Raw genomic sequence first — 25,005 nt, 5'->3', positions numbered from 1 at the left:
GTGTTCTTGGCCCTCCAAAAGGGCAGAGGTAGCTCAACAAGGCTGGTCAGCCCGTGGAGCTCAACCACTGAAGACAGAGGGGAACCAGGCAGCAGATTTCTGTTACAGGTTTGAACCACAGCCCTCCTCCTCCAGGAAGATCTGTCGTGACTAGTCTTCCCTCACATTTTTCAAGGTCATAGGCCTTGGCTTCAAAAACTGCGGGCTAGCTCACCGCTGTACGGGAAGTGGGGGCAGGGGACCTTCCCCAAGGTCGCCCAGACAGGAGTAGTGGCTGGAGGACGCCTAGCTCAGTGGCTCGCTTGAATCCTCTCTAGGCTCAAAGTTTCACGAATCCACCCAGTGCTCCGCTTGGGGCGACCTTGGGGACTCAGAGCGGGTCAACAGTGTCACTGGGCTGTAAACCGGGCTGCAGAGAGCCAGAATCCGTGGGCGAGGAAACCGTAACCGCCTCCGGAACTCTGCCGGCCGTCCTCGGAGTCTTTGGAGGAGGCCAGGAGAGGCGGGCCAGGGTGGGGACGTGGGGTGCGAGAGGGGCGGGCGCAAGGCCAGAGCGGGGCGCCACCTCCGTCGGCGCCGCCTGACGCCTTCCGAGCCCAGCAGTCGCCGAAGACCAGGCGAGAGACCCCTGGCGCAGGTAGTTGGGACACCGGCCCCGCCTCCCCGCAAGCCCCACCCCGAGCCCCTCCCCTGGAGGGGCGGGGCCGGCTGCGGCGTGCGGGCTGCGAGGAGCTGCGCCGGTTCTCCTGAGGCGCCCGCCCCGCCAGGTAAGGGCGCGGGTCTGGGGGCGGGGTCCGCTTCCGAGCCTCTGCTTGTCGGGGTGGGTGCCCTCGAATCCCCTGGCCGCTAGGTCGCGGTCCCTGCGCGACTCTGACTCCTGCTGCGTTCACACCCGGGCAGTCCATCCAAGTTTGTCTGAAGATCCCCCCAATTTCCGCCCCAGCGAGGTTTCTGGAGATGTAATACCTGCCTCGTGGCCACCCGGCTCCGGATTAGGGACAGGGCGGGGACAGCCCCACGGGGCCGAGCACAGCACAAGCACAGTGTCCAGGGCCCTGGCCAGGACTGTTTTGCAGGAGGCTGCCAGAAGGAGGTGATACTGGCTGGCCCTGGGCTGAAGGGCCTAACAGAGAAGCTGAGATGGTGGTGTTGCCCGCCTGGGAACCGTGTGGACAAATGCACGACGGCTGGAACAGAATCGTGAAACTCCAGTGACCTGAGTGTGCCCGGACAGGCAGAGGAAGGAGAGCTGGACTGCAGAGCCAAGAGACTTCCAGAGCAAGAAGCTTGGAGCACCGAGGGCGGAGGACAGGTGCTGCTGGGAGAGGAGGGGGTGGAGATTGTGAGTGGCAGGTGTGACAGTTCCCTGCACTTCCCTTGGGCAGTCGCTTTCAGTACTGGGGTTGCTGGTTGATTAAGGGGCCTCCAGGCCAACCCAGGAAAAGGCCTGCACAGCAGGCAGAACAGCCTGCCTGTCCAGACCAGGAAATACCAGAGTGAGTGCCATGACAGGGTGCGGCTAAGGGGCCTGAGGAGCCAGACCTGGGAGAAGGCAGGGCAGCCCCAGGGACCCTGCTTGGAAGCAGGTTGGTGTGGACAGAGGCCAGGAATGCGGAGAGCCAGCGAGCCACAGGGGCAGTAGTTGATTCACCTGTGCATGCCAGGACTGGCCAGTTTTGTCCTGACCCCACCCCATCAAGTCTCCTGGGGACAAAACACCAGGCTGGGCCTGCCAGGAACTCACTGTGTGCCTTGGGTGAGTCACCCAGCCTCTCTGAGCCACTTAGCTTAGGTGAGCTTGGTGGGGTAGGGAATCAGAGGCCTGGGTCTGAGCCTTGTAAGTGCTCTACAGGGTATCTCTGGACCCTCCCATCTTTCTTGGGCCTCAGTTTTCCCATCTATAAATCCTGCATAGCCTGCAGCTGAAGAACCTTTGAACTGGAGGGAGGGAGAAGGTGAGGAGGTCATGCTCTTGAGCAGAAAGGTGTGGAATGGGTGGTAGGGCTAGGGCTGGGGAGGGGAACACTCCTGTTTCACCCCCCTCAAGTTAAGTTTTAGCCCCTCCTCCCCTGCGGATGCACACACTCATGCACATTCATGCCTGGCCTCACCCTTACCCTCACATCCTTATCATAACTTCCAGGATGAATCTCAAAACTCCCTGGCCTGAGAGTAGGGCCTCTCCCCTAGGAGCCACCACACCAGGCTCCCAGCCCCCAATGCAGCCCTCCTCCACCCACCACCTCATGACCGTGCTTAACTTCTGCCCTTTCCTCTGCTGTATGACTCGCTTTCCCAGAGTTAGAGATCCATTTGTGGCCATGGGCCTAGAAGGGTGTCCAGAGTTAGTGGCTATCAATTTGAGTCTATAGTGATTTTTGGCTACTTTGGGGAGTGAGGAGCTGAGGACAGGCTCCCCACACTCAGTGAAACTTTGCTCCACACTTTGTAATTTTGAGGGGTGACTAGTTTGGACTGGGTAGAGAAGCCTCTCCTGGGGGAGCAACTGAGGTCTGTGTCTTGCATCAGAGTAGTTCAAGGCCAGGGGGATAGACTATCCATTCCATTTTTTTTCTGGGAACATGGATGAGGGTCATGTGGGCCCAGGACACATTTGCCAATCCTGAAATCCCTGACTGGGCTCTCCTGGTCTGCCTGGAGCCCCCTATGTCACTGGGACTGGGGCTGCCACAGAGACCAGCAGAAGTGGCTGCAGCTGGCTTCCTCTTCCTGCCTCTCCCTCCCGAAGCCTCACCCTCCCAAAGCAGCAGCAGCAGGAAAGGTGGGGCAGGAATGCCTGGGCCAGGCCCTGGGCCAGAGTTCTGAAGCACCCACACAACTCTGCTCCAGAGCCAAATCTGCCGGAGTCCTAGGCTCTACCAGGGCCTGTGACACCCCATGGCATCCTTGGGGTTGGTTGGGGAAGGTAAGACCCCTTCCCATTTGCCCTTTTGGGTCTGCCCATCATTGACTGCTTGGATGATGTCTCTTACCCCAGGTCTGCCAATTCCAAAGCCTCAAAGGGTCAGGACCAGGGAGAGAGGCAGTCTGAGGCCTTGGGCCAAAAGGCCCTCTCCCTTTCTACCCTGAGGTACTGGACCAGGTTGTTTGGGCAGATGAACTTCTTTGCTGGGTGAGGGCATCAATGTTTGGTGGGGGAAGGCTTAGAGGCCACAGTGTGGCTGTGGGGATTGGTTAAGGCCAGGACCTCCCACTGCCTCTCCCTCCAGCCAAGACACTGCATTCACAGGTGACCCCTGCTTGCTTGGAGGCCCTCCCTCCATGCAGGGAGCCTTAAGGCTGAAGCCTACCTATTTGTCTACTCCAGCAGCTCCCACCTCTTGAGTGGGACCTACCCAGGAGGCTCAACCTGTTTGGGGGGGGGGCAAAGAGGGTCTGGGCTCTTCTCCATGCTGACCTTTCTCATTGCTGAGCACCATCTCTGCAACTATCACCAAGTTCATCTCCCAAAGTGTGACTTTGGTCCTACCACTACATTGTTCTGAGTTCTCTGTGGCTCTCTGCAGTTTACAGAGGTAAAGTGAGGTTCCTCTGTTGGTCAGTTAGGGTGCTGCTTGATGGGCCACCTTCAGAAGCTGGATTGCACTCTCATGTTCTTCAATCTATGTGTTGTGTTCTATCTTCTTCATTTCTTACCCATCTGCCATGGCTCCCCTGTTCTATCAGACCTTTCCTGGCTTATGCAACACTGTTGGGTGACAGGGAGCCCAGAGCCATGGCCTTTGACAACATGTCCCTGTTTTTAGAGATGGCAGCATCCCTCAGTAGAAAGGTGGCTAGGTCAGAGCACCACTACATAGTACCCTGGGCACTTGGGATCCATGGCTGGTGTCTGAGCAGGGAAATGAGCTTGAAGAGGACGTGCCCTTTTGGGTAGAAAGGGATGCTTCCTTGGGCAGCTGAGCCCTCTCTCCCACTCCTTCCATCCCCCTAAGCTTGCCCAGTCCGAGAATAGGGCAGACATCAGTGGCCAGTTCAGAAAGCCCTTGAGATGACCTGTGCTCCTGGCAGTCCTGCTAATCCTGTCTGGCTCTTATCTGTGCTCTACCTAGGAGACCCTGAAACCAGCACCCTGGTCATGTGCGGCCCTGAGGAGGCGGCCCTGCTGCGGCTGGAGGAGGTCTTCTCAGCCACTCTTGCCCGCATCAACAACCTTATTCTCCAGCCTCTGCTCTCCACCGGTGAGTCTAGGCACTCTGTGGGAAGGGCAAGGGACATAGGATGGCCCCAGGGACAAGAGGTCAACCTTGTTGCACCCTCTGAACCAACCGTAGTTTTCTCAGTATGAAATGGAGTAGTGACTCTTGGTATCTTTTGAAAGAACTGGAGTCCTTGCTCCTAATTCCTACAGGAGTCCTAAGAGGCCAGACCATGACCCTGGGTTGAAGCCGACATCTTTCTGTGCATAGAGATCAAATTCCTTTTCTCCCAGGGCATAGGCCTGGAGATGACCCTCTGCCCCGGTTTTCATCTTGTTCCCACCCAAGGGTGCCTGCCCTGATGAGAAGGCAGATGCCTATTTGTTGTTGTTTATGGACCTTTATTTATTTATATGTGGTGCTGAGAATTGAACTCAGTGCCTCACACATGCCAGGAAAGTGCACTACCACTGAGCCCCAGCCCCAGCTCCCAGATGCCTGGGTTTTACTTCCATCTTGAGTCTTACTTGCTAAGTGACCTTGGGCAGGTACCTTCCTCTTGGGGCTCTCTTTGTGAAATGGCCCAGGAGTGACTGCTGACCCTATAGACTCCACATTATGGATGTGAGAAGTCCTGGGGAATTCAGAGACTCAGGGAGAATTAGCATATTCAGTTTCCTGGATTCTCAGGGTTATCTTGATTAGTGAGGAGATAGACACATCCACTCCTTGAGGGTGCTCTGGGCTGCTCCAGCCTGCCCTTCCCCTGATGAGCTCTAGAGGGCACTAATCCTGTCCCAGGACCCCAGACATGCAGGACTCTTCTACAGCACAGGGCTCTGTCCACTGCTCACAGAGTGACTGTGCTCCCTCCCCAGACCCAGAGTCTTCAGATCCCCAGGACAGAGAATGCCTGCGGCTCCTTCAACAGCTGCACAAGAGCTCCCAGCAACTGGGGGAGGTGACTGAGGAGAGTCTGTACTCCCTGTGGGAGAGGCAGCGCCACCCGCGCTCCTTTGGCTTGGAGTCCCTGCTGCTGCTGCGCAGTGCTGACCTCGTCATGCAGGTCCACATGGAGTAAGACCACCAAGACGGCCTTGGTGTCAGAGTACCCCCTGGCATTAAGGCTCACCTGGGGTGGGGCTCACCTGGGCTTGGATGTTTGCCTGATGGTGACAGGCTTGGACACTCGAGAAATGAGCCCTGGGGCCTCACTGGGAACAAAACTGTGAGTCAGCTGTCTTGTGGGTGAGGACTGGAGGTCACCCGTGCCCAGAGCCAGACCCTAAAGGCATAGCTACTCCAAGGGTGGCATTTGTGGACCCCACAGGGTGGTGGCTTGGGTTTGGAGGTGGGGGCTGAGCTTTCAGGGTGTGCCCCTGTGCTGTCTGCAGGTACATCGAGTCCTACACGAGCTGTTTGGTGGTACAGGCCTTCCACAAGGTGGCAAAGAGCAAGAGGTGAGCACAGGGCTGCTACTGCAGAGGACCCTGGGGTGGGTGGGGTGTCCCCATTGCCATAGCAGCAGGTAGCACAGCCCACCCCTCATCCTGAAGGACTCCTGCTCTGACAAACGTACCCAATGTACAATGGGAGAGAGAGAGAGGGGGCTGGTGAGGCCAGGAGCAGAATCCAGACACCCACTTTTGAGGGTAGCTCTGGGGCAGGAAAGGAGGGTGTTCCTACTCAGAGTGGATGATTGTAATCGGGATCCCTTCCCAAGCTGAGCTGCTACTACTAAACCCAGGAGAGGCACCTCAGGCACCGTGTTGGTCTGATAGAGTAGAGGTTTGGAGTCTGGGGCTGGCCCTGGTGTCTGGGGGAGTAGTCCTGGCAGGGAGGTGATGGAGGTGGGTGTGGGAATGGAGGGTTGGGTGAAGGTGGTGTGTGACTCTCTCTGCACACAGTGTGTACTGGCGTGGACGACAGAAGGTACTACGGCAGATCCTGACAGGCATGGGCTGTGAGGGCTCCTTGGGCACCACACTGGCCCAGGCCCTCCGCCAGCCCCTTACCCAGCACGTGCAGCAGTACGTGCTCTTCCTGCTGAGCCTCAGGGACACCATCGGGGAGGTGGGTATCAGGGGATACTGTGGGGAAGCTGAGGGAGGGGAGAAGCAGGGCCCAGGCTCAGGGGACCCCGATGACACTCAGGGACCTGAGTTTAAGAAAGACCCAGGCAAGCCTAGGGTTTGGAGGGAACTTAGCCCTGCCCTGGGGAAGGGGTTTGAGGACATGGCTCTGCTGTAGGGATTTTTAATGGGTCACAAGCCAGCCCTGGGGTGTCTGAGGCATGTGACCCTGCCCTGGGGGAACCAGAGAGAATTGTGGGCTGGTATGAGGACACATGGCCCTAGGGCCACTCTGGTCCTGACTCCTCTGGAAGCACCTTCATACCCTCTCCCCAGTAGAAAACTGAATTGTCAGAGAGAAAAGGACAGTCCTTGGCCTGGGTTCAGGTCTCTGACCAGCCTCGGTCAGGACGGGGCCAGTATGACCATCACAGGTGGAGGACAGTTCCAACAAGCCTCCTATACCCTCATTGTCTGCTCTGTCCCACTGCAGCGTCACCCTGCCCAGGAGCTGGTGATGCATGCAGTCACCGTCTTCGGGAACCTGCAATCTTTCATGGGTCAGGCATTGGACCAGGCTGTGGCCACACAGGCTCTCTGGCACACCCTGAGTAGCCAGCTGAGGGTGAGTTTGGGGCCTGAGGGGTGGCAGCGAAGGGGTTTCTGCATTGGACATAGGGACAGGGCCGCTGGGTGGCTTGAGCTGCTTGCTGCATGCTCCTTGCCTATTTCCCAATCTAGAAGCTGGGTTGGTGGGGGAACAAAGTGCTATAAACCATCTTCATCCATCTGCTAAGCAGCTCCTGGGCTGGCCCTGCCTGGCTCTGGGGAAAGGTGGTCAGCAGAATGGACTCTCTCCAGTGTGTCACCAATCACACCTCTGTGCCCCTGCCACTATGTCATGGGCTGCCTCTGCTAGAAGGAGAGACCCTGTGCCCTGAGGGAGTGGCAGACGGGGGCCCAGTATAGAGCATTATAATAGGGGACAAGAGCTACTGCAGGGAGTCAGGGCTTGAGGGTAGAGTGACCCGTGGCCCAGGGGTGGGGTGTGGGAGAGGACACAGTGAAGCTTCAGGAGAGAGGCCCTGCTGCGCTGCTGGGAGAGCCCAGGAATGACCACGATCGCAGAGCTCCAGCACTGGTCACTGAACCCAGGGTCACTCCAGTCCACTACGGGAGGCCTCTGGAAGGAGTCTGGGCAGCAGCAGCAGGGCAGGGGTGCTTCATCCTTGCTCCTCCTTCCTCGCCTCTCCAGGATGTGCTCTGCACCCCTACCCACCGACTCCTGCAAGACAGCCAGGACGTCCCTGTGGTGGTCACCCCTCTGCGGGCTGAGCGTGTGCTGCTCTTCGATGATGCCCTCGTCCTGTTGCAGGTTGGGGTGGGGCTGACCCCAGTGGGGTGCTGGAGTCTGGTTGAAAAAGGAGTGGGAAAGGGACAAGCAGCTGAGACTGAGGGCATGGACTTGGGAAGGGGGGAGAGACAGAAAGGCCAAGGGCTGAGGAGGGGCGCTTGGCCAGAGCCATCGCTGATGGAGGGGCTCACAGGAACGCTGCCAAGGTGCGTCCGGCTTCAGCCGCCCCCCTGATGCCTTGGTTGAAGCTTTCACTTTGGCTTCCCCGTAGGGAAAGTGGGCATTGTTGAGAGTAAGTGTCTACTTAGTTCCCTTCATACTCAAGAGAAGATCCCCAGGGGAAAGACTGGGTGAGGAGGCTCCCAGGGAAGAACCCCGCAGAAGCAGCTCTGGGGCTCTCGACATTGCAAAAGTCAGGAGGGAGCTAGACCTGGGTTTTGGTAATTGTTACATGGCAGTAACCTTGACCCAACTCATATTGCCTTTGTGATATCCATGGCACTGTCCCCTTTGTCCTCAGAATGTCAGCATGGAGCTCCCCTTGCAGACAGGGAAGCCGAGGCCTGGGAGGGATGCTACTTGCCCAACCCCAGCTCTGTCTCCTGAAGCCTGGTTTCGGACTTAGTTTGTGTATGCGTTGCCCCTGACTTCTGTGTGCCAGAGATGTTGCCCCTAACTGAGCCAGCCCTTTCCTCCCCTGAGCCTTTGCATATGTCATTCATTGTTGCTGCTGGACCTTCTCTTTTCCTTGGCATGTGTCTGCAAACTCCTTTTAGCCCTCATCCCTGGACTCCTGCTCCTCCTCTTTCTGGCCATGGAGCCGTGAGTGGCCTTCCTAGACCAACTGGGAGGTCACAGGTCAGACTCTTCCCAAAGGAAGGGACTTTCTGTCTAATTCAGAGCAAGAAGGCCTTCAGGGTAGAAGGAACAGCATGAGCAAAGTTCAAGAGTGAGGAGAGTTTGGGGCCAACTAAGGGCCATGTGTTGGTGGTGTGGTATGATGCTGGGTTTGAAGAGGGTGAGGGCTAGGGCTAGGGCCACAAGAACCTGGAGTGGTCTCTGGGAACTTCCACGTTAGGCTCAGCCGTGGGTCTCCAACTCCCAGGCAGGAGAACTCAGAGACCCTTCCAGCAGGGGCTGACAAGGTCCAGGCTGTATTTACAGACCACTCTGATAGCCACAGGGGAGAGGGAGGCTGGTCCTGGGTATCTGGCCAGGCCCTGAGGCAGGAAAATAAATGGAGGAGCTACCCTGAGAAGAGGAACAGACTGCACAGAGAGAGATTCAGTGCTGGGCATGCTGCACCAAGCAGCCTGGAGCCACCCAGGTATTCATGCATAGGGCAACCTGAGCAGAGGGCAGGTGAGCACCTGTCCATCTTCTTCCAGGGCCACAACGTCCATACCTTTGATCTGAAGCTGCTGTGGGTGGATCCTGGGCAGGACAGGTGCGCACTCCCCTCTGCTGACACCCCTGATCTTCCTTCCCTCCACTCCCTGACATATGTCCACACCTTAGGACCTCCCCCATGTCCTCCTGGACGGAACTGGGGCCTATTCATCACCTCTCTCTGTCTAGGTACACGTTCCACCTCCTCACACCAGAAGAAGAGTTTTCCTTTTGTGCCAGGGACCCCCAGAGCCAGGTGAGTGGGGAGAGCTGTGACCTGGGGGCTGGGAAAGGGAGGACCCTTAGAACAGGGGCCCAAGGTGATCCCTACCCTTGTCTCTTCCAATCTCCTGGGCACCCCTGAGGGAGCAGACAGGGATCTTGGTCTGGGAGGGCTGCAGGCGACAGCGAGGAGCAGCAGGTGGAGGTGGGGGGTGCAGCCTGGAGCTGCCCCAGAAGCTGTCTTTAAGGGAACACCCGCAGCAGTGGCCTGTCCTTGCTTCCCTGTCCCCACCAGGTGGTCTGGCAGTGGAAGGTGACCCAGGCCGTGTGCCAGGCCCTACGTGGGAAGAAAGACTTCCCGGTGCTGGGGGCGGGCCTAGAGCCATCAGAGCCTCCTGTCTGCCGCTGCGGAGCCTACACCTTCCGTGCTGAGGGCCGGCTCTGCCAGGCGACCTACGAGGGCGAGTGGCGCTGGGGCAGGCCCCACGGCAAGTGAGTGACCGCACTCTGGGCTGGACCTGGCAGGGGCCTGAGGGCCAACGGGACCCTGGTGGACCTCGCAGCCTCCGGGCTGTGTGTCCATGAGTCTGTTCTCTTTGCCCCTCAGAGTTTCTCTTAAGTCCTCTTGAGTAGGTCCTGGCCTGCAGTAAGTCTGTGCCAAATAAAATCTCAATGGTGACATTGGAGAGCAAGGGCCTGCCGCCAGGGGCCTGGCCTGCAGGGGCTGCAGTTGCCACTGCTTCTTAGGAGGGTGGGCGAATAATTCTCCTGTCTACACAGCTCTGTCTGGTGGTGACCAAGAGGCCTGACCACCGTCTTGCTCCACAGGTCCTTTTGAGGACCCTCTGGGCAAGAGTTCTCACTCATTTTATAGGTGCAGAAACTGAGCCCTATGGTCCCTGGCTTTGCCACAGCTGGGGAGACTTTCCATCTGGGGTTGAAGAAGGGACCCAGAGAGGAGAAAAGACTCATAAAATTATTCTCTCAAGCATAGCCATAGTTTCTAATACACTACCTCCTTCCTGAAAGAGCTGAGGGGCTTATGAACAAAGAGACTCCCTACCAAAAAATACAAAAACACAATCAGTACTCTATCCAAAGAAGGGAGGAGGGGGGCCAACGCCCCACTGACTAATAATGTTTAGCTTGAAGTTGAAGTTTAGCTCAGAGCTTCCTGTTGGTCAGGGCAGAGGGAGCTAGATGTTTCCAGGAGTGTCGTGGGAGGTGCCCATGAGGCTGCTGGTGCCGTTGAACAGGAGTGGAGAGAGCGGAAGGGGTGTTCTGGGCGGTGGGGGTGGGGATTGGGGACTACTGACCATCCCCACTGATCCTCCCTCTCTGGTTTTGTCTGCACTTAGGCTGTACCCCCGCTCCATCTTCCTTCCAGCTACCTCCACAAGGTGGAGGGCATGGGGGGTGTCTTAAAGCAGAGACAATAGTGCTGGGAGGAGGTGGAGTCTAGGCGAAGGGAGATCCAGGGGCTGTGGGGAGGGTCGGCCTCTTACAGAGTCTCTGGCTGAGGCTGTTGAGGATGGATCTGGTGGGCCCCATGTCATGGACCTCCACTGTGTTCCAGGGGAACCCTGAAGTGGCCGGATGGACGGAATCACGTGGGGGATTTCTTCAAGGGCCTGGAGCAGGGGTAAGGCTGATGGAGACTGAGGCTGCAGTGTGTGTATGCGTAGGGAAGGGGCTTCAGTCTCTGTGCCCAAACCTCCAACAGGAGTGTAGGGACCATATGGCCCAGGTCCTGTCATTGTACCAAGGGGAAGCCTTGGTACCAAGGCTCCTGACAGGGGCGTCTCAGCAGGGGCTCGCAGAGGAGTGATTCAGGGCCAGGCTTCCCAGGCTTCATGGTGGCATGACAGAGAGAGAGGTGTCCTGATGCCTTGGAAGAAGAGGGGGGCTGTTCTCCCTGTTATCTGAGGCGGTTCCTTGGGGACAGGGACCCCCTGAGTGGCATGGTGTGGCTGTGCCCGGAGGTGGCCCTTGGGGCTGACTCCCCTCCCCCCACACCCTCAGCTTTGGCATCCACCTGGTGCCCCAGGCCGCTGAGGACAAGTTTGACTGCTACAAGTGCCACTGGCAGGAGGGCAGCATGTGTGGCTACGGCATCTGTGAGTAAGTGGCCCCGGCTGGTGGGGGTAGGGTGGGCTTGTGGGAGGGCGAGTCCTGGGCCCATCTGTGAGGCAGGGCCAGCTGTTGGTGCTGCTCTCCAGGTACGGCACTGACGAGGTGTACAAGGGCTACTTCCAGGAGGGCCTGCGGCATGGATTTGGGGTGCTCGACAGTGCACCACAGGCGCCCCAGCCCTTCAAGTACACAGGCCACTGGGAGAAAGGCCAGAGGAGTGGCTATGGTGTCCAGGAGGACAGTGACAGGTGAGTGCTCACAGCCACCACCCAGGGTGAGGGGCAGAGAGGATCCTCACAGGCCAAATGGTCTCAGGCTCCCTGTGTGCTCCCCGCGTTCCTTCGGCATCCGCCACCTCTGCCACATTCCCTTGGCTGCTGCTGAGGCTCAGGCCGAGGGAGACTGACCATCCCGACTGCAGGGCCCGCCAGTTCTGGCGTCCTCTCTGTTAGAGAGGAACCTCTAACCTGGTCCCATTGAGGAACTGAAAGTCTTCCAGGCTCTCTGGGTGGGACAGAGCTGCAGGTCCTTGGCCTGGCCTTGAGACCACACCTAACCTTCTGATCTGACCCCTGCTAGGCCTCCCATGCACCCCCAGCCTCTCGGGACCACTGACCGTCCCCACAGATCTTTTGTGCGCTCCTCCCTCCCTGATTTTGTCTGCACATAGGCTGCACCCCCACTCCATCTTCCTTCCTGCCACCTCCACCAAGAAGTCCCCTAGGATGCCCTCCCCAGGCAGGCTTCCTCCCCCCCTTCACCCTCTGTTCCTCTTGGGGGTTCTGACCTCGCCTGCCCCTAAGTCGGAGTTGAGTAGATTCCGATATGTCACTGCTCCTAAACTGTCCCCCCACCCCGCCCTCTGCTGGCCCAGCACACAGAGGTACTCAGTAAGATTCTGATCCAACTTTGGCCATACCCTCTCTTCCCCCAGGGGTGAGCGCTACATTGGCATGTGGCGGGCTGACCAGCGCCATGGCCCAGGGGTTGTGGTCACTCAGGCGGGTGTCTGCTACCAGGGCACCTTCCAAGCAGACAAGATGGTGGTGAGTGGGGTGACCTGCTTGTGTCCCGAGCTCCTGGTAGCCTCAGTAACCTACATCTGCAGGCTCCTCACTGGACTCCTAGCTCCAGGCTACCTGCCCCGCTGCTTTGTAGGATCCTCAAGGGAACCCTGCATGTTGATGTCATTATCCTAGCATAGGAATGAGGCTAGAGCAGTCAGAGGACCTGCCCATGTCACATCCTACTGAGCAGCAGAGCTGAGGCTCGAACCCAAGTCCCTAGAGCTTGGTCTCTCAGCTTTCCCCTCTGCCTTGCCTGAACTCGACAGGTGTTTGGTGTGTGGTAGGCTGTGGCCTATGGCTGTCCTTGTTATTGTGACTTCTTTGTTTATGTTCCACTTTGTTCTGAAATGTGTTAAGGAAAGCCTGCAGATAAAAAGAAGAAAAGGCAAGAATAGGTACAAAAAATAGATTTACAACCAAGTTGAACACAGACTGTCCTGTTTGGCTCTGAGCTTCCTGACCGCTGCTGTGGCAGGGAAGCAGGGACGTGCTGCTCTTCCTGAGCTCCCAGGGGCTTCCTGCAGAGGGGGTGAGCAGCCAGGTCTGTTAAGGGGAACCCCAGGATGAAGTCCATGGGGCTGGTGCACAACCGGCCAAGGGTCAGTATCCCACTTAGGCACAGTCCTGGGAGAGGGTGACAGGGCTTAGAGCCCCTCTCTCCTGGTGTCAATGTCCATCTTTACCATCCCTCCCCCTCCCCCTCCCCGTGTCCCCACCCATCTTACTCACCCTCCCTGTTCCCCATGCCCTCCTTCCAAGGGCCCAGGCATCCTCCTCTCTGAAGACGACTCCCTGTATGAGGGCACCTTCACCAGGGACCTGACGCTCGTGGGCAAGGTGAGGGCCCCTGGGACCTTGCTCCACACCCTGCCAAGGCCCTGAGTGGCATCTCCTACCTCTGTCCTAGAGCCCAGAGCTGAGAGTTCAGGCAAAGGGTGGAGCAGGAATGGAGGGCCCTTCCTTTGCCTCCACGGGGGCGGGGGGTGGGAGTAGGGGTGGGGGTGGGGTGCAGTGACCCTGCCATGGAGTCACAATTTGATTCTGGAGCAACCTAAGAGGGGACTGGAGAACTTGCCTCATGTCCAGAGGATGCTGGTGGTCTCTGCCTGTGTCCCCTCAATGACCCCTAGTTCAGAACACCTGGCTTCTACCATCACCAGTGCCCTGGGCTGCACACCCTGGAGACACTGTCCTTTGTATGTTCCTGCCCAGGCTGCCTCAGCAGAAGGCAGCGGTGCCCTGCTGGGGCCGTGGAAGTGTAGGCCCTTTAGGACAAGGACAGGAGGGCACCCCTGGGTGTATAATGGGTGGACATCGGGGTGCTCTGTGGGACAGCCCCATGCAGCCAGGAGTTGGCCCTCCCCAGACCCTCAGTGCCGGTCCTCCCTATTCTCCTCTGTGAGTCCCTTCTCCGCCTTTCACCCCTTCCTGCTTTGAGAGGGGGATGCAGCTGTTGGTAGGGGCTCCTGAGAGCATTCAAGCCCTCAGGGAAGGAGCAGATTGAATGGGTGCTGGGAAGGCCCCCTCAGTCTGCAGCCTGTCTGACCCAGATGGACAGGCGTGAGGCCTGTCATCATGGGGTAGAAGCTGGGCATACAGACATCCCTGCCTCCCTCTCCTGGCTCCCAGGGCAAGGTGACCTTCCCCAACGGCTTCACCCTGGAGGGCTCATTTAGCAGCGGGTCAGGGAAAGGACTGTATACACAGGGAGTGCTGGACACGGCTGCCCTCCCACCAGACCCAAGCAATATCTGCAAGAGGTAAGAGCCTGGCCCGCCTGGCCCCGGCCCACTAGGGCCTGTCTATATGTGTCTGTTTTCACCCCCAAGGTTCAGGTCTCAGTAGATGAGCTTAATCCTCCAGAGAGCCGAAGGCAAACAACCCTCCAGTCAGAAACTCTTGGAATCAAGAGCTGTGTGGAGATAACTCCATACACCATAAAACAGGAGAAAAATGTTAATTGTAGAATTCGCTTTGATCCTGATCTTTTTTTCTAAAAAGAGTACAGTTTACAAACCAAACTCAATAAAAAAGAAAGAAAGGAAAAATGATGAGTTGCTCTTAAAAGACAGGGATAGACAGATAGGTACTACAACAGTTAGTTGAGCTCTAGCCTGGCTCAGAGTTCCCCCGCAGCCAAGGTGAAGAAGGAGATTTGCTACATGGATTAATTGTCACTGTCAAGCGATATTTTTGGAGGGGAAGAGACTTTTTTTTTCCCCTATACAGACAGAGTTCTTCCTTAGAAAACTGAATTGCCAAGTCTGCTGAGAAACACTTGGGCATGTGCGAGAATCGGTGTGGATGGAGGTTTTAATGAGCCGTGGTCCCAAGCAGCAGTGAGATGTAGAGAGGGGTACAGCTGACTCGTGGACTCACCATCCCTGCATGCTGCCTCTCTGACAGCAGGAGCTGGGGTAGACAGCAACCCCTAGGGGCATGCCCCAGCTGGTGGGGTACAGGCAGGGGATAATCTGTGTAATACCAGAGGACAGGACTCCGTTAGTCACAGTCCATTAGATGCACACACAGCCAGGCCTCAGACTGTTGGCCAAAGCAGGATCAACTGCAGGAAGGAACAGGCTGCAGAGGAAGACAGAGCAGGGGTCATGGCAGGGGAATCCTGGGCTTTGAGCACTGGTCTATCCTGGGTCAACACCCCCTTTCTGAGCTTGGCCTTAATCCTGGTCTCCATCCTCCCGGGATTCTGAATCCTGTCACTTCTCCATGGCAGAGTCCATTCTCTTGTCCTTCTGTCTGTCTGTCTGTCTGTCTCTCGGAGCAGCACCAGAGGTTGGCACTGCCCCTCTCAGGGCCTGGACAGGGTCCTGCCCACTTCAGCTCCACCTCTCCCCTGTCTCGCCACATCACAGGCAGCTGGGTCTGGGAGCCTTCCCCGTGGAGAGCCGCTGGCAGGGAGTCTACAGCCCCTTCTGGCACTTTGTGCTTGCCGACTGCCCTGGAGACCTGCAGGAGGCCCTGCTGGGCTTCCATATGCAGAGCCCGAGGGAGCTGCGCAAGTCCCAGGAGTACCTGTGCTGTGAGAGGTGAGGCCCGCGGTGCCCGCGTGCGCGTGCCCATGGGGCAGAGGGCCGGGGAAGGCTCCCTGGGGGCTGGGTGTGGGTGAGGGACGCTGTGCATGGTGCTGCCCAGGAGCCACCCCAAGGACAGTGCGGGCAATGTGGAAGACATCCTAGAGGAGTTACTGCAGCACCGGGAGCCCAAGGCCCTGCAGCAGTACCTCAGGAAGGTGAGGGCCCTGGGATGGGCGGCCCACGGGGAGGCCTTGCTCTCACTGGGTCCTGCTGGGGAAGGTTTCCATTTCTCATGGCAGGGTACCGACCAGAGGGGACAGGCCTGTGGGCCCTTTGTCCTCAGAGGGCCACAGCTTTCTGTCTGTGAAATGGGAGCAGCTGGGCCTGTGGCACTGCTGCTCAGGGTGTTGAGTGCCCGCTATCTCTGCACTGGCCTAGGCTCTGAGCAATTCGCTGCACCCCCTGGGAAAGCTGCTCCGGACCCTGATGCTGACCTTCCAGGCCACCTACGCGGGTGTTGGGGCCAACAAACACCTGCAGTTTCTGGCCCAGGAGGAGGTGAAGCAGCATGCCCGGGAACTCTGGGCTGCCTACAGGTAGGTGAGCTCCGTGGCACACGGGGCCAGCCACTGCCTCCCCTGTAGCCCCGGGCCTGCTCGTCCCTGCAGTAGCTCTTCCTGATACCCTGATAGCAATGGTGCCTTTACCTCAGGTCTGATCCAGCGAAGAGCCAAGGGATTAGAGATGACAAGGGTCCCACTGCAACCCTCAGCTAGAGTCCAAGCCCCACGTGGCCCTGGGTAGCTCCAACCCCACTGCAGGCCCAGCCAGATCCGGAAACTCGGCACCATCTCTGGTCGCAGGCTAAGCTGCGGCCCCATCAAACATTTCGCAAAGAGGCCTTGGATGCTGCAGTTCCTCTGTTACTGGGGCGCAGGACTCTGGCGACATCCTCTAATTGCAGCCTGATGACTGCCGGGCTTTGAGAGGGTGACACTGCAGGCTCAGTGTCCCTGGTTCTGGGATATAGAGCCACCTGCTTTCACCTTGGTGGCTGAGGGGGTGGAGCTTCGGTTCTGTGGCGGTGGCAGCCATGCCGTGCCCTCTCGTTGGTTTGCAGGGGTCTGCTGCAGGTTGCCTTACAGCGCAAGGGCCAGGCCCTAGAGGACGAAGACGAAGAGACAAGGTGACCAGCCCTGGCCACTGCTCCTGGGGCCTCCCTCGGGGGATAGGGGGAAATGTTGGGCATCCATGCTATTGACCAAGCAAGCATTGTGTAGTGATTCTTTGTGAATCACAGTGGAATGTGGGAAAAGAAGTGAGGGAAGGAGGATCTCACAGATTCAAATGAGTCGACTGAGAAAATCTTGGGGAGATTTTCTAGGGAATGGCGAGGCTAGAGGCAGGGGCAGCATGGTGGGGTGAGGAGCTCAAGCACTGATATTCCCACCTGCCAGGCCTCAACCTCCCACTGACCCAACCTGTTCTGGTTTCTCCCAGGGACCTCCAGGTGCATGGATTGATGCTGCCGCTCGTGCTGCCCAGCTTCTACTCAGAGCTCTTCACGCTCTACTTACTTCTTCACGAGAGGGAGGACGGTCTCTACAGCCAGGGCATAACCCACCTGAGCCTGTTTCCCGACACCAAGCTGCTGGAGTTCCTCGATGTGCAGAAGTAAGCCTCCCTATGCCACCTTAGCCAGTGCTCTAGTGAAACAGACCATACATACTCGACTCACACGGTCCTCAACCAAAAGCAGGGCTAGGTTAATTGGCTCACATACTACAGAGTTCTAAGGTTATGCATTCAGGTGTGGCTGGATCTAGGTGCTCAAAGAGAAGCCCCCTTTTCTTTCTCTGTTTTTTCTCTGACTCTCCTTCGTGGTGACAAACATGGCAGTAGCCTCTTGAGGGTTATACCCTCCCAGCTCAGTCTCCTCACTGTCCACATAGGCATTTCCTTCCCAACAGCTCCAGCAGAGCACTTGGAGTCCCTCACTGGCTTAGCTTGGGTCTTGAGCCCACCATGAAAAGCAGGTATCAATGACCAGGCCCGCATCAATAGCCACCATGAAGGCTGGGCAAGGTTGAGTGCTCTGGACACTTGGAGAGTAGGGGAGGGGAAGTCCCTGGTAGCAGGTCAGACAGGTATTTGCCATACCTGGGGACCTCCCTTCTACCCTATCCTTGTCCTTTTTCCTTAGCACCTCTCTAAAACATTGACACCATGAATAATTAACCCGTAGTCCCCACTGGGGTGCTTGGCCACGGTCCCTCCTCCTACACATGGTCTCCTTTGTCACACAGCAAGGGCTTCTGCCTCCAGGAATCCTGCTGTCCTCCCCTGGCCTTGAGTTCCACACATGTGCCTAGGGACATTTTTTTTTTTTTTTTGGTACAGGGGATTGAACTCAGGGGCACTCTACCATGAGCCTCATCCCCGGCCCACTTTTGTATTTTTTATTTAGAGACAGGGTCTCACTGAATTGCTTAGGGCCTCATTTTTGCTGAGGCTAGCTTTGCCCATCCCCCTGTTTCAGCCTGCTCTTGGGGACCGGTTCCCTTCTCCCAGGCTATCCTCAGCCTTCCTGGGTGACAGCAGCCTTGCCCCCTGAGCTCAGCCCCTGCCCCTCATCCTGGCAAAGCCTCCTGTCACGCCTTTTTTTTTTTTGCAATTTCAGGCACCTGTGGCCCCTCAAGGACCTCAAGCTGACGACCAATCAGGTGAGAGGGTGGGCCCATCGCCTGCCTCAGGATGGCTGTGGGCTGTGGGAGGTGGAGAAAGATGAGAGAGGACATGCCAGGCTTCCTGCCTCATTCCACCTCCCGCGATGACCAGGCTCCAACACAGGCTCTGCCCCTTTTCTACTGTGTGACCCTCAGCCAGATGCTTGAACCCTGAGTCTCAATTTGCTCCCATGTAAAGGGAGCCACTTCCAGGCCCATCTCACAGGGTGGGTGTAGGGTGAAGGCACGTGAGACATTTGTTCCCAAAGCGTGTTCCTGACCAGCAGCAGCAGAACCATCTGGAACCAGATTCTTGGACCACCCCACATTTGTTGAGTCAGAAACTGAGGGAGTCACCCAGGAACCTGTGTTGCAACAGGCCGTTGGGTTTGGGAACCACTGACATGGACCTTTGGGGTTGGGGGGCATCTAGTGACTACCGGCTACCCACCTCGATCCTCCCAACCCCCTGGAGCTGTTACCGCATTTGATAGTTGCATAAGTGAGGCCCACATGGAGTTGTGACTTACCCTGGGTCACTCAGCCCTCTGGATGGGGCTATGCTAAAGTCAGTGATGGGGAAGGGACTTGGGGCAGCCTGAGCCCTGGGAATGAGGGCATGTCAGCAGGGACTTCAGCCTCATTTTAGTCTATTCCCCACACAGAGGTACTCTCTGGTCAGGGACAAGTGCTTCCTGTCTGCCACCGAGTGCCTGCAGAAGATCATGTGAGTCCCTGCCCTGAGGAGGTGGGCAGGGGACCTGGGAGTGTTGGGGGTCCCCAGCTGGGGCCGAACCCAGGGATCTTGACCTGGAGCCAGCCACCTTGCCGCAGGACCACAGTGGACCCTCGGGAGAAGCTGGAGGTACTAGAGAAGACATATGGGGAAATCGAGACCACGGTGACGCGGGTGCTCGGCCAGGAGCACAAGCTGCCCATGGATGACCTGCTGCCCTTGCTCGTCTACGTAGTGTCACGGGCCCGGTGAGTCCCAGCCAAGCCAGGTTCATGGTTGGGGTGGGGGTACAGGTGCAGCAGCCCCCTTGCACCCTGCCCGGATGGTCTGAAGTCTGTGGACATCACGGTTACTGATGCAGGCTTCTTGGTAGAGACAGAGGCCCAGAAAGGGGAGGGTCCTGTGGGCATCAGAGATAGTGGGGACCACATCTGAGGTGTCCAGCCCTCTAGGCCAAGGCCCCGTCCTTGCTCAGCTGTGCAGTGCCTCTCCATGATGCCGCCGTCTTCTCTCCCTCACTGTCTTGGGGTGGGTGTTCTCCAGAATTCAGCACCTGGGAGCCGAGATCCACCTGATCCGGGACATGATGAACCCTGTCCACATAGGAGGCCTGTATGACTTCCTGCTCACAGCCTTGGAGGTGAGGGACAGGACTATAGGCTGAGGTAGAAAAGTGCTGGCCACAGGGACAGACCTCTTCCCTGCCCCAGACCCCCTCAAGGGGATGAGCTCAGATTTGCAGCTCATGTGTTGTACTTCTGTGGAAAGGGTCCTCGCAGGTTCTGTCCTTGTTAATAAGGGACCAAGACCTCCAGGCCACATCCCCAAGCCCGGTGGGAGAGGAAAGGTCCCATTTTCCTTGAAGAATATGACTGAGGGCTGAGTAGGAGCCACTTAGTCTGGACCTGGGAGGTGGGTGCCCTGGGCTTTGGGCCCCAGAGCCTGTGCACGTGGCTAGGAGCAGGCAGGCTGGGGGCCCAGCCTCTCCTCTCTCTCCCCAGTCCTGCTACGAGCACATCCAGAAGGAAGACATGAGGCTGCGGCACCTGCCTGGCCACTGGGACTCCAGGGAGCTCCGGTAGCCCCGTCTTTCCGGGACAACATCAGCACTGAGAAGGCCACGCAGACTCCCCGCAGGAGCAGGCAGCGCCATCTGCTCCCCATCACCCAGGGCCAAGGGCAGGACGGGCCCTCGGAGGCAGCTCTTGGAGGAGATGGGCATTTTGTTTTTCAAGGAGAGATGCTGCTGCTGTCCTCCCAGGGTGAGGTGAGGGGCGACAAGTGAGGCCCCAGAGCGCATGGGTTTCCATTGGTCACTAGGCCAGCCTCCAATGACCCCCTTAATCAGCAGCAGCTCCTAGTCTGGGGTGAGGAGTTGCTGGCTTTTCAGACTGAGTCTTGCTTCGGAGTTGCTGAGCCTCTCTGGGCCTCACGCTGCTGCCTGTCAAATGTGGGGGAAGGGTAGATGGCCCATAAAGGTCCTTCCAGCCACTCGCTGAATTCTGGAGTCCTTCCTGAAGCCAGCCGTTAGTTTGTGGAGCTGTTCGAAGGCTGTTTATTGGGTTTTTACTCCTCTAAGTATTCTTCTGGTGACCTGCCTCTTTCCCAGCTCTTCCCAGGGCTAGCTGGCCTCCCAGGGTGGGTGGCAGAAACGCTGTAGCTCCTCGCCAGCCTGCTAGGTGGGCTCTGGCAGGTGCTTGCCCTTCTGAGTGTGCAGTGGAGAGGGTGGACTTGGAGTCCCTGAACTGCCCTTGCTTGTCTGTGATGTAAATGGCGGTAAAGGATGGTCCTGTCGGCAGACCCCAAGTGGCCCCTGAGTTACATGCCTGAGGCCTCTGTTGGTATGTCTGGAAGGAACAATGGGGGGACCTGAGCCCAATCTGTGCCCTGGCTGACAAGCACCTGGAGCCAGGACTCTCTGGAGATGGGGAGCTTAGGTTTTACTTAGTTTCTCATGTGGAACCCCCAAGTGCAGGAGCTGGACCTTGGGGCAGCCTCATCCCTTCCTGGCCTCAGTTTCTCTTCCATCAAGGGGCTTGGGCCAGGTGACCTGCAGGCTTTCCTGCTGCCCTAACAGTTGAGTGACAGTGGGCAGTGTGACGGTGCTCTGAAGTGGCCAGAAGGGGTGAAGCATGGCCAGAGGGTGAGCAGGGCCTGATGCTGAGCCCTGGGTCATAACCAGGGTTGGTCTCTGATCCTGACTCCAGGTGTGCCTCCCACTGACCTCAGCCTGCGAGGGAAGGGCTGGAAGCCACCGAGAAAGCCACTTACCCCTGAGGGCAAGGCTGAGCCCCAGGGCCCCAGGGCAGGGGAACCCAAGGAACCTCAGAGATAGGGCAGGGCAGCGGTTGGGGAGACCCAGCTGGCCCTCTCACTGCTGCCTCCAGAGGAGCAAGAGAGGCTTTCTCTGGCTGGTTCCACTGAATGCACCAGCCTGAACAAAGGGCCTGGAGTTCTGGTTCTGCTGGGAACCTGTGGTGTCCCCAAGAAAGTCCCCAGGAAGACACCTACCCCTGGGGACTCGTGACTCAACCGGTACTTCAGTCGTCTTCAACTCTTACTAGCTTGTTCCTGCCCTTTGACAAGTAAGAACTTCCTGACCCCATGCCTCAAAGGCAGCCACAAATTCCCACAGAGACCTCAAAAACCTTCTGGCCTCCTTTGGGATCCGTGAGCCCTTGCTGCAGTGTTCAGAGGTAACAAGACCCTGCTGCCCATCCTCCCTCTGGCCTCACCCACAGCCAACTGAACAGAAGCCTCTTGACATGGCCTTGCAGGCCATATTAAAAGGGTCCTGGAAAGTTCCAAGGGCCACCAAGGGTATAGCAGATCCTTACAGCAAAACCCATAGGGCAGCAGGGGCCTTTGCATTAGAGAGTAGGGAGATTGACGGCAAGGGGAGTGCTTCGTTACAGAAGCCAGATGACCACCTGCATGTGTGCCTCGGGAGCTGCTGCAGAGGGGTCACCTACAGGCAGGTCAGTCACACCTCAGTGATGGCCTCTTCCAGCTGGATTCTTCTGCAGGTGATGACTATGTACCATCCTAGAATGTCTCCCACTCTCTGATGACTGGGCCATGTCAACAGAACCGTCTCAGGAGTTGTCACGTACATATCGTGATCAACATCCATGACTGCCCAGCCCAGCAGGTGTGGAGGTGAGAGAAGCAGCGGGCCAGCCCTCCCAGCTTTTGTCCTACCTTGTCACAGCAGGCTCCAGCAGCCTGGTTCCCCAGAGGAAGGCGGGGAGGGGAGAGAGAACTTACGGTGTGGTCTCTCACAGCTGCCGCCTGCCCTCAGTCCACCTCCCTGCCTCAAAATTAAACATTTTATTCCAGTGGTACTTTTCTGGGGGAATGATCACAATTAGAGTCCACTTATTTCTTCAGGTTTTAAAAGGTCCATTTCATCTTTTAATGGTACCTGCTGCCTGTGAGTGACAGAGGAGGTGAAATGTACCACAGAGGCCCAGGTAGCTGCTCCTGCTGGTACTGTGGCTGGGAGGGTACCCCGGCCGGCCTGCTGTGTTCAGGGAGTTGACTCAGCTCCACAGGTGCACAGAGCCCACATCCACTCTGCAAAAGGAACTTCTGTGAGATTCCTAGAAAACGCATGTACCGTGGTCCCCACACAGTGGCACTCCTGGGAGGCCAGGAAGGATTTATAAAATCTTCTTGCCAGCAGTGGGCAGGCCCAATGTGTTGGACTATGCATCCTGGAGTCCCTTTGTCACATGACTATGGAGCTTGCCCTCAGGCATGTTTGCTGGGCTTCCTGGGCCTCACTGGATGGAATCACTGGGCTTTGCAGAATTGATCAGCTTACGGTTCCACTGATGTTTTATTCCCAAAGGGTCCTTTTCCATGGACATCCATATATGCCACGGGTAGAGGGCATGGACCTGTGTAACCTGCTGCCATAAGGTGTGTCCTTACAGGGGGTTGGAGCTAGAACATCCAGTTGTTCTACTGTTAGGTGGCCACTGGCTACCAGTAGGCAAAAATGTAACATGGTACATTGCTGCGGTTCTGGTCAGTTAGTTGCTCGGCTACCTTGTCGCGGGGGGTAGAGACGCAGAATCAACACACAGACTCCAGGAGCTGGTGAGAGAACTCAGGTCTTTGTCCAGTAGCTCAGTTTATTTTTGGAATGCATACAATTGTTATAGGGTTCGAGTGGGGCGTGCCCATCAATCATACACAAGCAAGATAGTATCCATAAGCCAATCATCTTATACCTAACGTAACCGCACTATGAGGATGCTCTAAATATTGCTGTCATCAGGAAGGGTCTTGGTCCCTAGGGGAGGGGGTTTCTAAGTTAGAAGTTCCATGCCTGAAGCTCCTGGCTATCAGTTTCCTAGCCCGACAGCTTGGCAACGCTTACCACAAGTGCTAAGGATGTGGTTTCGCTAACGGCTCACTAGAGCAGAGCAACCCATCCTGCAGGCGTTCCTAACAGGCCTGAATGAGTGTAGATTCTTCAAGCACTCCGAGCTGCTCATAGCTGCTAGCTGTAAACCGAAAGTTATTCCAACAGTATATCACAGTCTGCCCCTCTGCTCATGGAGCAGAGATTTTTCTTCATACATAGTATTAAACAGATTTTGGGAGGGGGAGGTGGTACTGGGGATTGAATTCAGGGGCACTCGACCACTGAGCCACACCCCCATCCCTAGTTTGTATTTTATTTAGAGACAAGGTCTCACTGAGTTGCTTACAGTCTCACTGTTGCTGAGGCTGGCTTTGAACTTGAAATCCTCCTGCCTCAGCCTCCCGAGCTGCTGGAATTACAGGCGTACCACTGCACTAGGCTTAAACAGGTTTTTATTTATTTATTTATTTTTCCTGTGATTGTCCAGTGGGGCCTTTAACTTAGCTGATCCATAAGGAGTCTAGGGTAGAAAGCGTGAAAACAGATCCCAGAGTCTCTGGAGGATCTGCTCCCGCCTCACCCCCAGTACATAGGAAGCAAGGATTTTCCATTGGAAATTCTCCTGTGAGGTGCTTCTGAATCCTTGTCATTCTCTGTTCCTGCCCTCCCTCATTTGGCCTCATATCACTGGGAGTGAGGTCCTTGAGAGGAAGAGATGTCACTCCTGGCCTCAGGAGGATCATCAGTAGTGGTCTTAGTTGCTTGAGTCCCATTCTGGCCTGGAACTGAAACCCTCCCTCTGGTGCCAGGCAAGCGCCATGCTGTGGAGTCCCTCTGCCCTGAAGGCCCTTGCTGTTTGATTCATCACATTTCATTGGTTGGTGGCTCAATGAGGAAAGAGACAGATGCTAGAAGGAGCAGGGGAGGTGCAGATCTCTCCCTGTCCTCCTGGAGCTCCCAGGCTTGTGAGAAGCAGGAAATTGAGTTAGGAAATAGTGTCAGTAAGGACAAAACACACACACAATGACAGGATGCAGGACCAGGAAGGTGCAGTAGGCTGTAGCCAGAGAAGCCTCTTGTGGGAGCAATGTGGAGGCTGGAAACCCACAGGATGAGAATGTTCTGGTCTGGGCAGAGTCGGGGCCAGGTGAAGGACACGGTGTAGAGGCCATGAGGTAGGAGAGGCTGCAGGGACTCCAGGAACATTGAAACAGGTGGAACGAGTGGCCAGAGGACAGAGGCAGGGGTCATGCGGAGCAGACCGAGAGGTTCTTGATCCCAAGGATCCATGTGGAATCAGTTTTTTGCAAAGGTGAAATGAAAGAAATCCCCTTGTGGAGAGCAATATCAAGCAAATGAATGATTTCTGATCAATAAAAGTAACTCAGCAATGAATATTTGTCATTTCTGATTAGAGGCAGGCATGCAGGTCATTGATATATTTAGGCTGGGCTGGAGACCAAACCCAGGGTCTCTCTCTCTCACACACACACACAACTCTTTTTGGACTACTTGGGATTGAACAAAGGAGCATTGTGCCACCAAGATATATCCCAGCCCTATTTTTAATTTTACTTTTAAATTTTGAGACAGGATCTTGCTGAGTTCCTACGCTGGCCTCAAATTTGCAATCCTTCTGCCTCAGCCTCCCCACTAACTGGGATTATAGGTGTGCACCACCACACCCAGCTATGCAGAGCACTTTTTAATGAAATGTTGAGTACAGTTAAGTACTC

The 25,005-nt window shown here is 56.7% G+C and overlaps 1 protein-coding gene across 5 annotated transcripts; it reads left to right on the top strand.

The window, feature by feature from the left end:
* The first annotated feature begins 579 nt into the window (after positions 1 to 579).
* Positions 580 to 20,385, top strand: Als2cl (ALS2 C-terminal like). Of its 5 annotated transcripts, none has more exons than XM_027932378.2 (27): positions 580 to 767; positions 1,077 to 1,312; positions 4,074 to 4,202; positions 5,039 to 5,237; positions 5,555 to 5,620; positions 6,068 to 6,233; positions 6,726 to 6,857; positions 7,488 to 7,607; positions 8,975 to 9,033; positions 9,165 to 9,231; positions 9,493 to 9,689; positions 10,774 to 10,839; positions 11,220 to 11,318; positions 11,417 to 11,578; positions 12,265 to 12,376; positions 13,157 to 13,234; positions 14,027 to 14,157; positions 15,271 to 15,444; positions 15,551 to 15,647; positions 15,871 to 16,028; positions 16,553 to 16,618; positions 16,933 to 17,106; positions 18,113 to 18,155; positions 18,824 to 18,885; positions 18,993 to 19,142; positions 19,438 to 19,534; positions 19,896 to 20,385. In XM_027932378.2, exons 3-27 carry the CDS (start codon positions 4,100 to 4,102, stop codon positions 19,974 to 19,976), a joined length of 2,859 nt encoding a protein of 952 aa, XP_027788179.1. In that variant the 5' UTR covers positions 580 to 767; positions 1,077 to 1,312; positions 4,074 to 4,099; the 3' UTR covers positions 19,977 to 20,385. The 5 variants fall into 5 exon arrangements, with proteins under 5 accessions (XP_027788179.1, XP_027788177.1, XP_027788178.1 ...); XM_027932376.2 differs by having other exon boundaries at positions 1,064 to 1,312; XM_027932377.2 differs by having other exon boundaries at positions 1,052 to 1,312.
* The last annotated feature ends 4,620 nt before the right edge of the window (positions 20,386 to 25,005 follow it).

This window comes from Marmota flaviventris, chromosome 1 (assembly GCF_047511675.1).
Source record: "Marmota flaviventris isolate mMarFla1 chromosome 1, mMarFla1.hap1, whole genome shotgun sequence".
Classification (NCBI taxonomy): Eukaryota; Metazoa; Chordata; class Mammalia; order Rodentia; family Sciuridae; genus Marmota; species Marmota flaviventris.
Note: the sequence above shows the minus strand (reverse complement) of the source record. Positions and strands in the feature narration are given on the sequence as shown.

Bases quoted from the DNA above. Each gene is read 5' to 3' on its own strand.
- Als2cl (XM_071600471.1), top strand. From the start codon at position 2,899: ATGGCATCCTTGGGGTTGGTTGGGGAAG. The intron at 9,034-9,164 runs GTGCGCACTCCC...CTCTCTGTCTAG, and splicing joins GTGGATCCTGGGCAGGACAG to GTACACGTTCCACCTCCTCA. The intron at 19,143-19,437 runs GTGAGTCCCAGC...GGTGTTCTCCAG, and splicing joins TACGTAGTGTCACGGGCCCG to AATTCAGCACCTGGGAGCCG.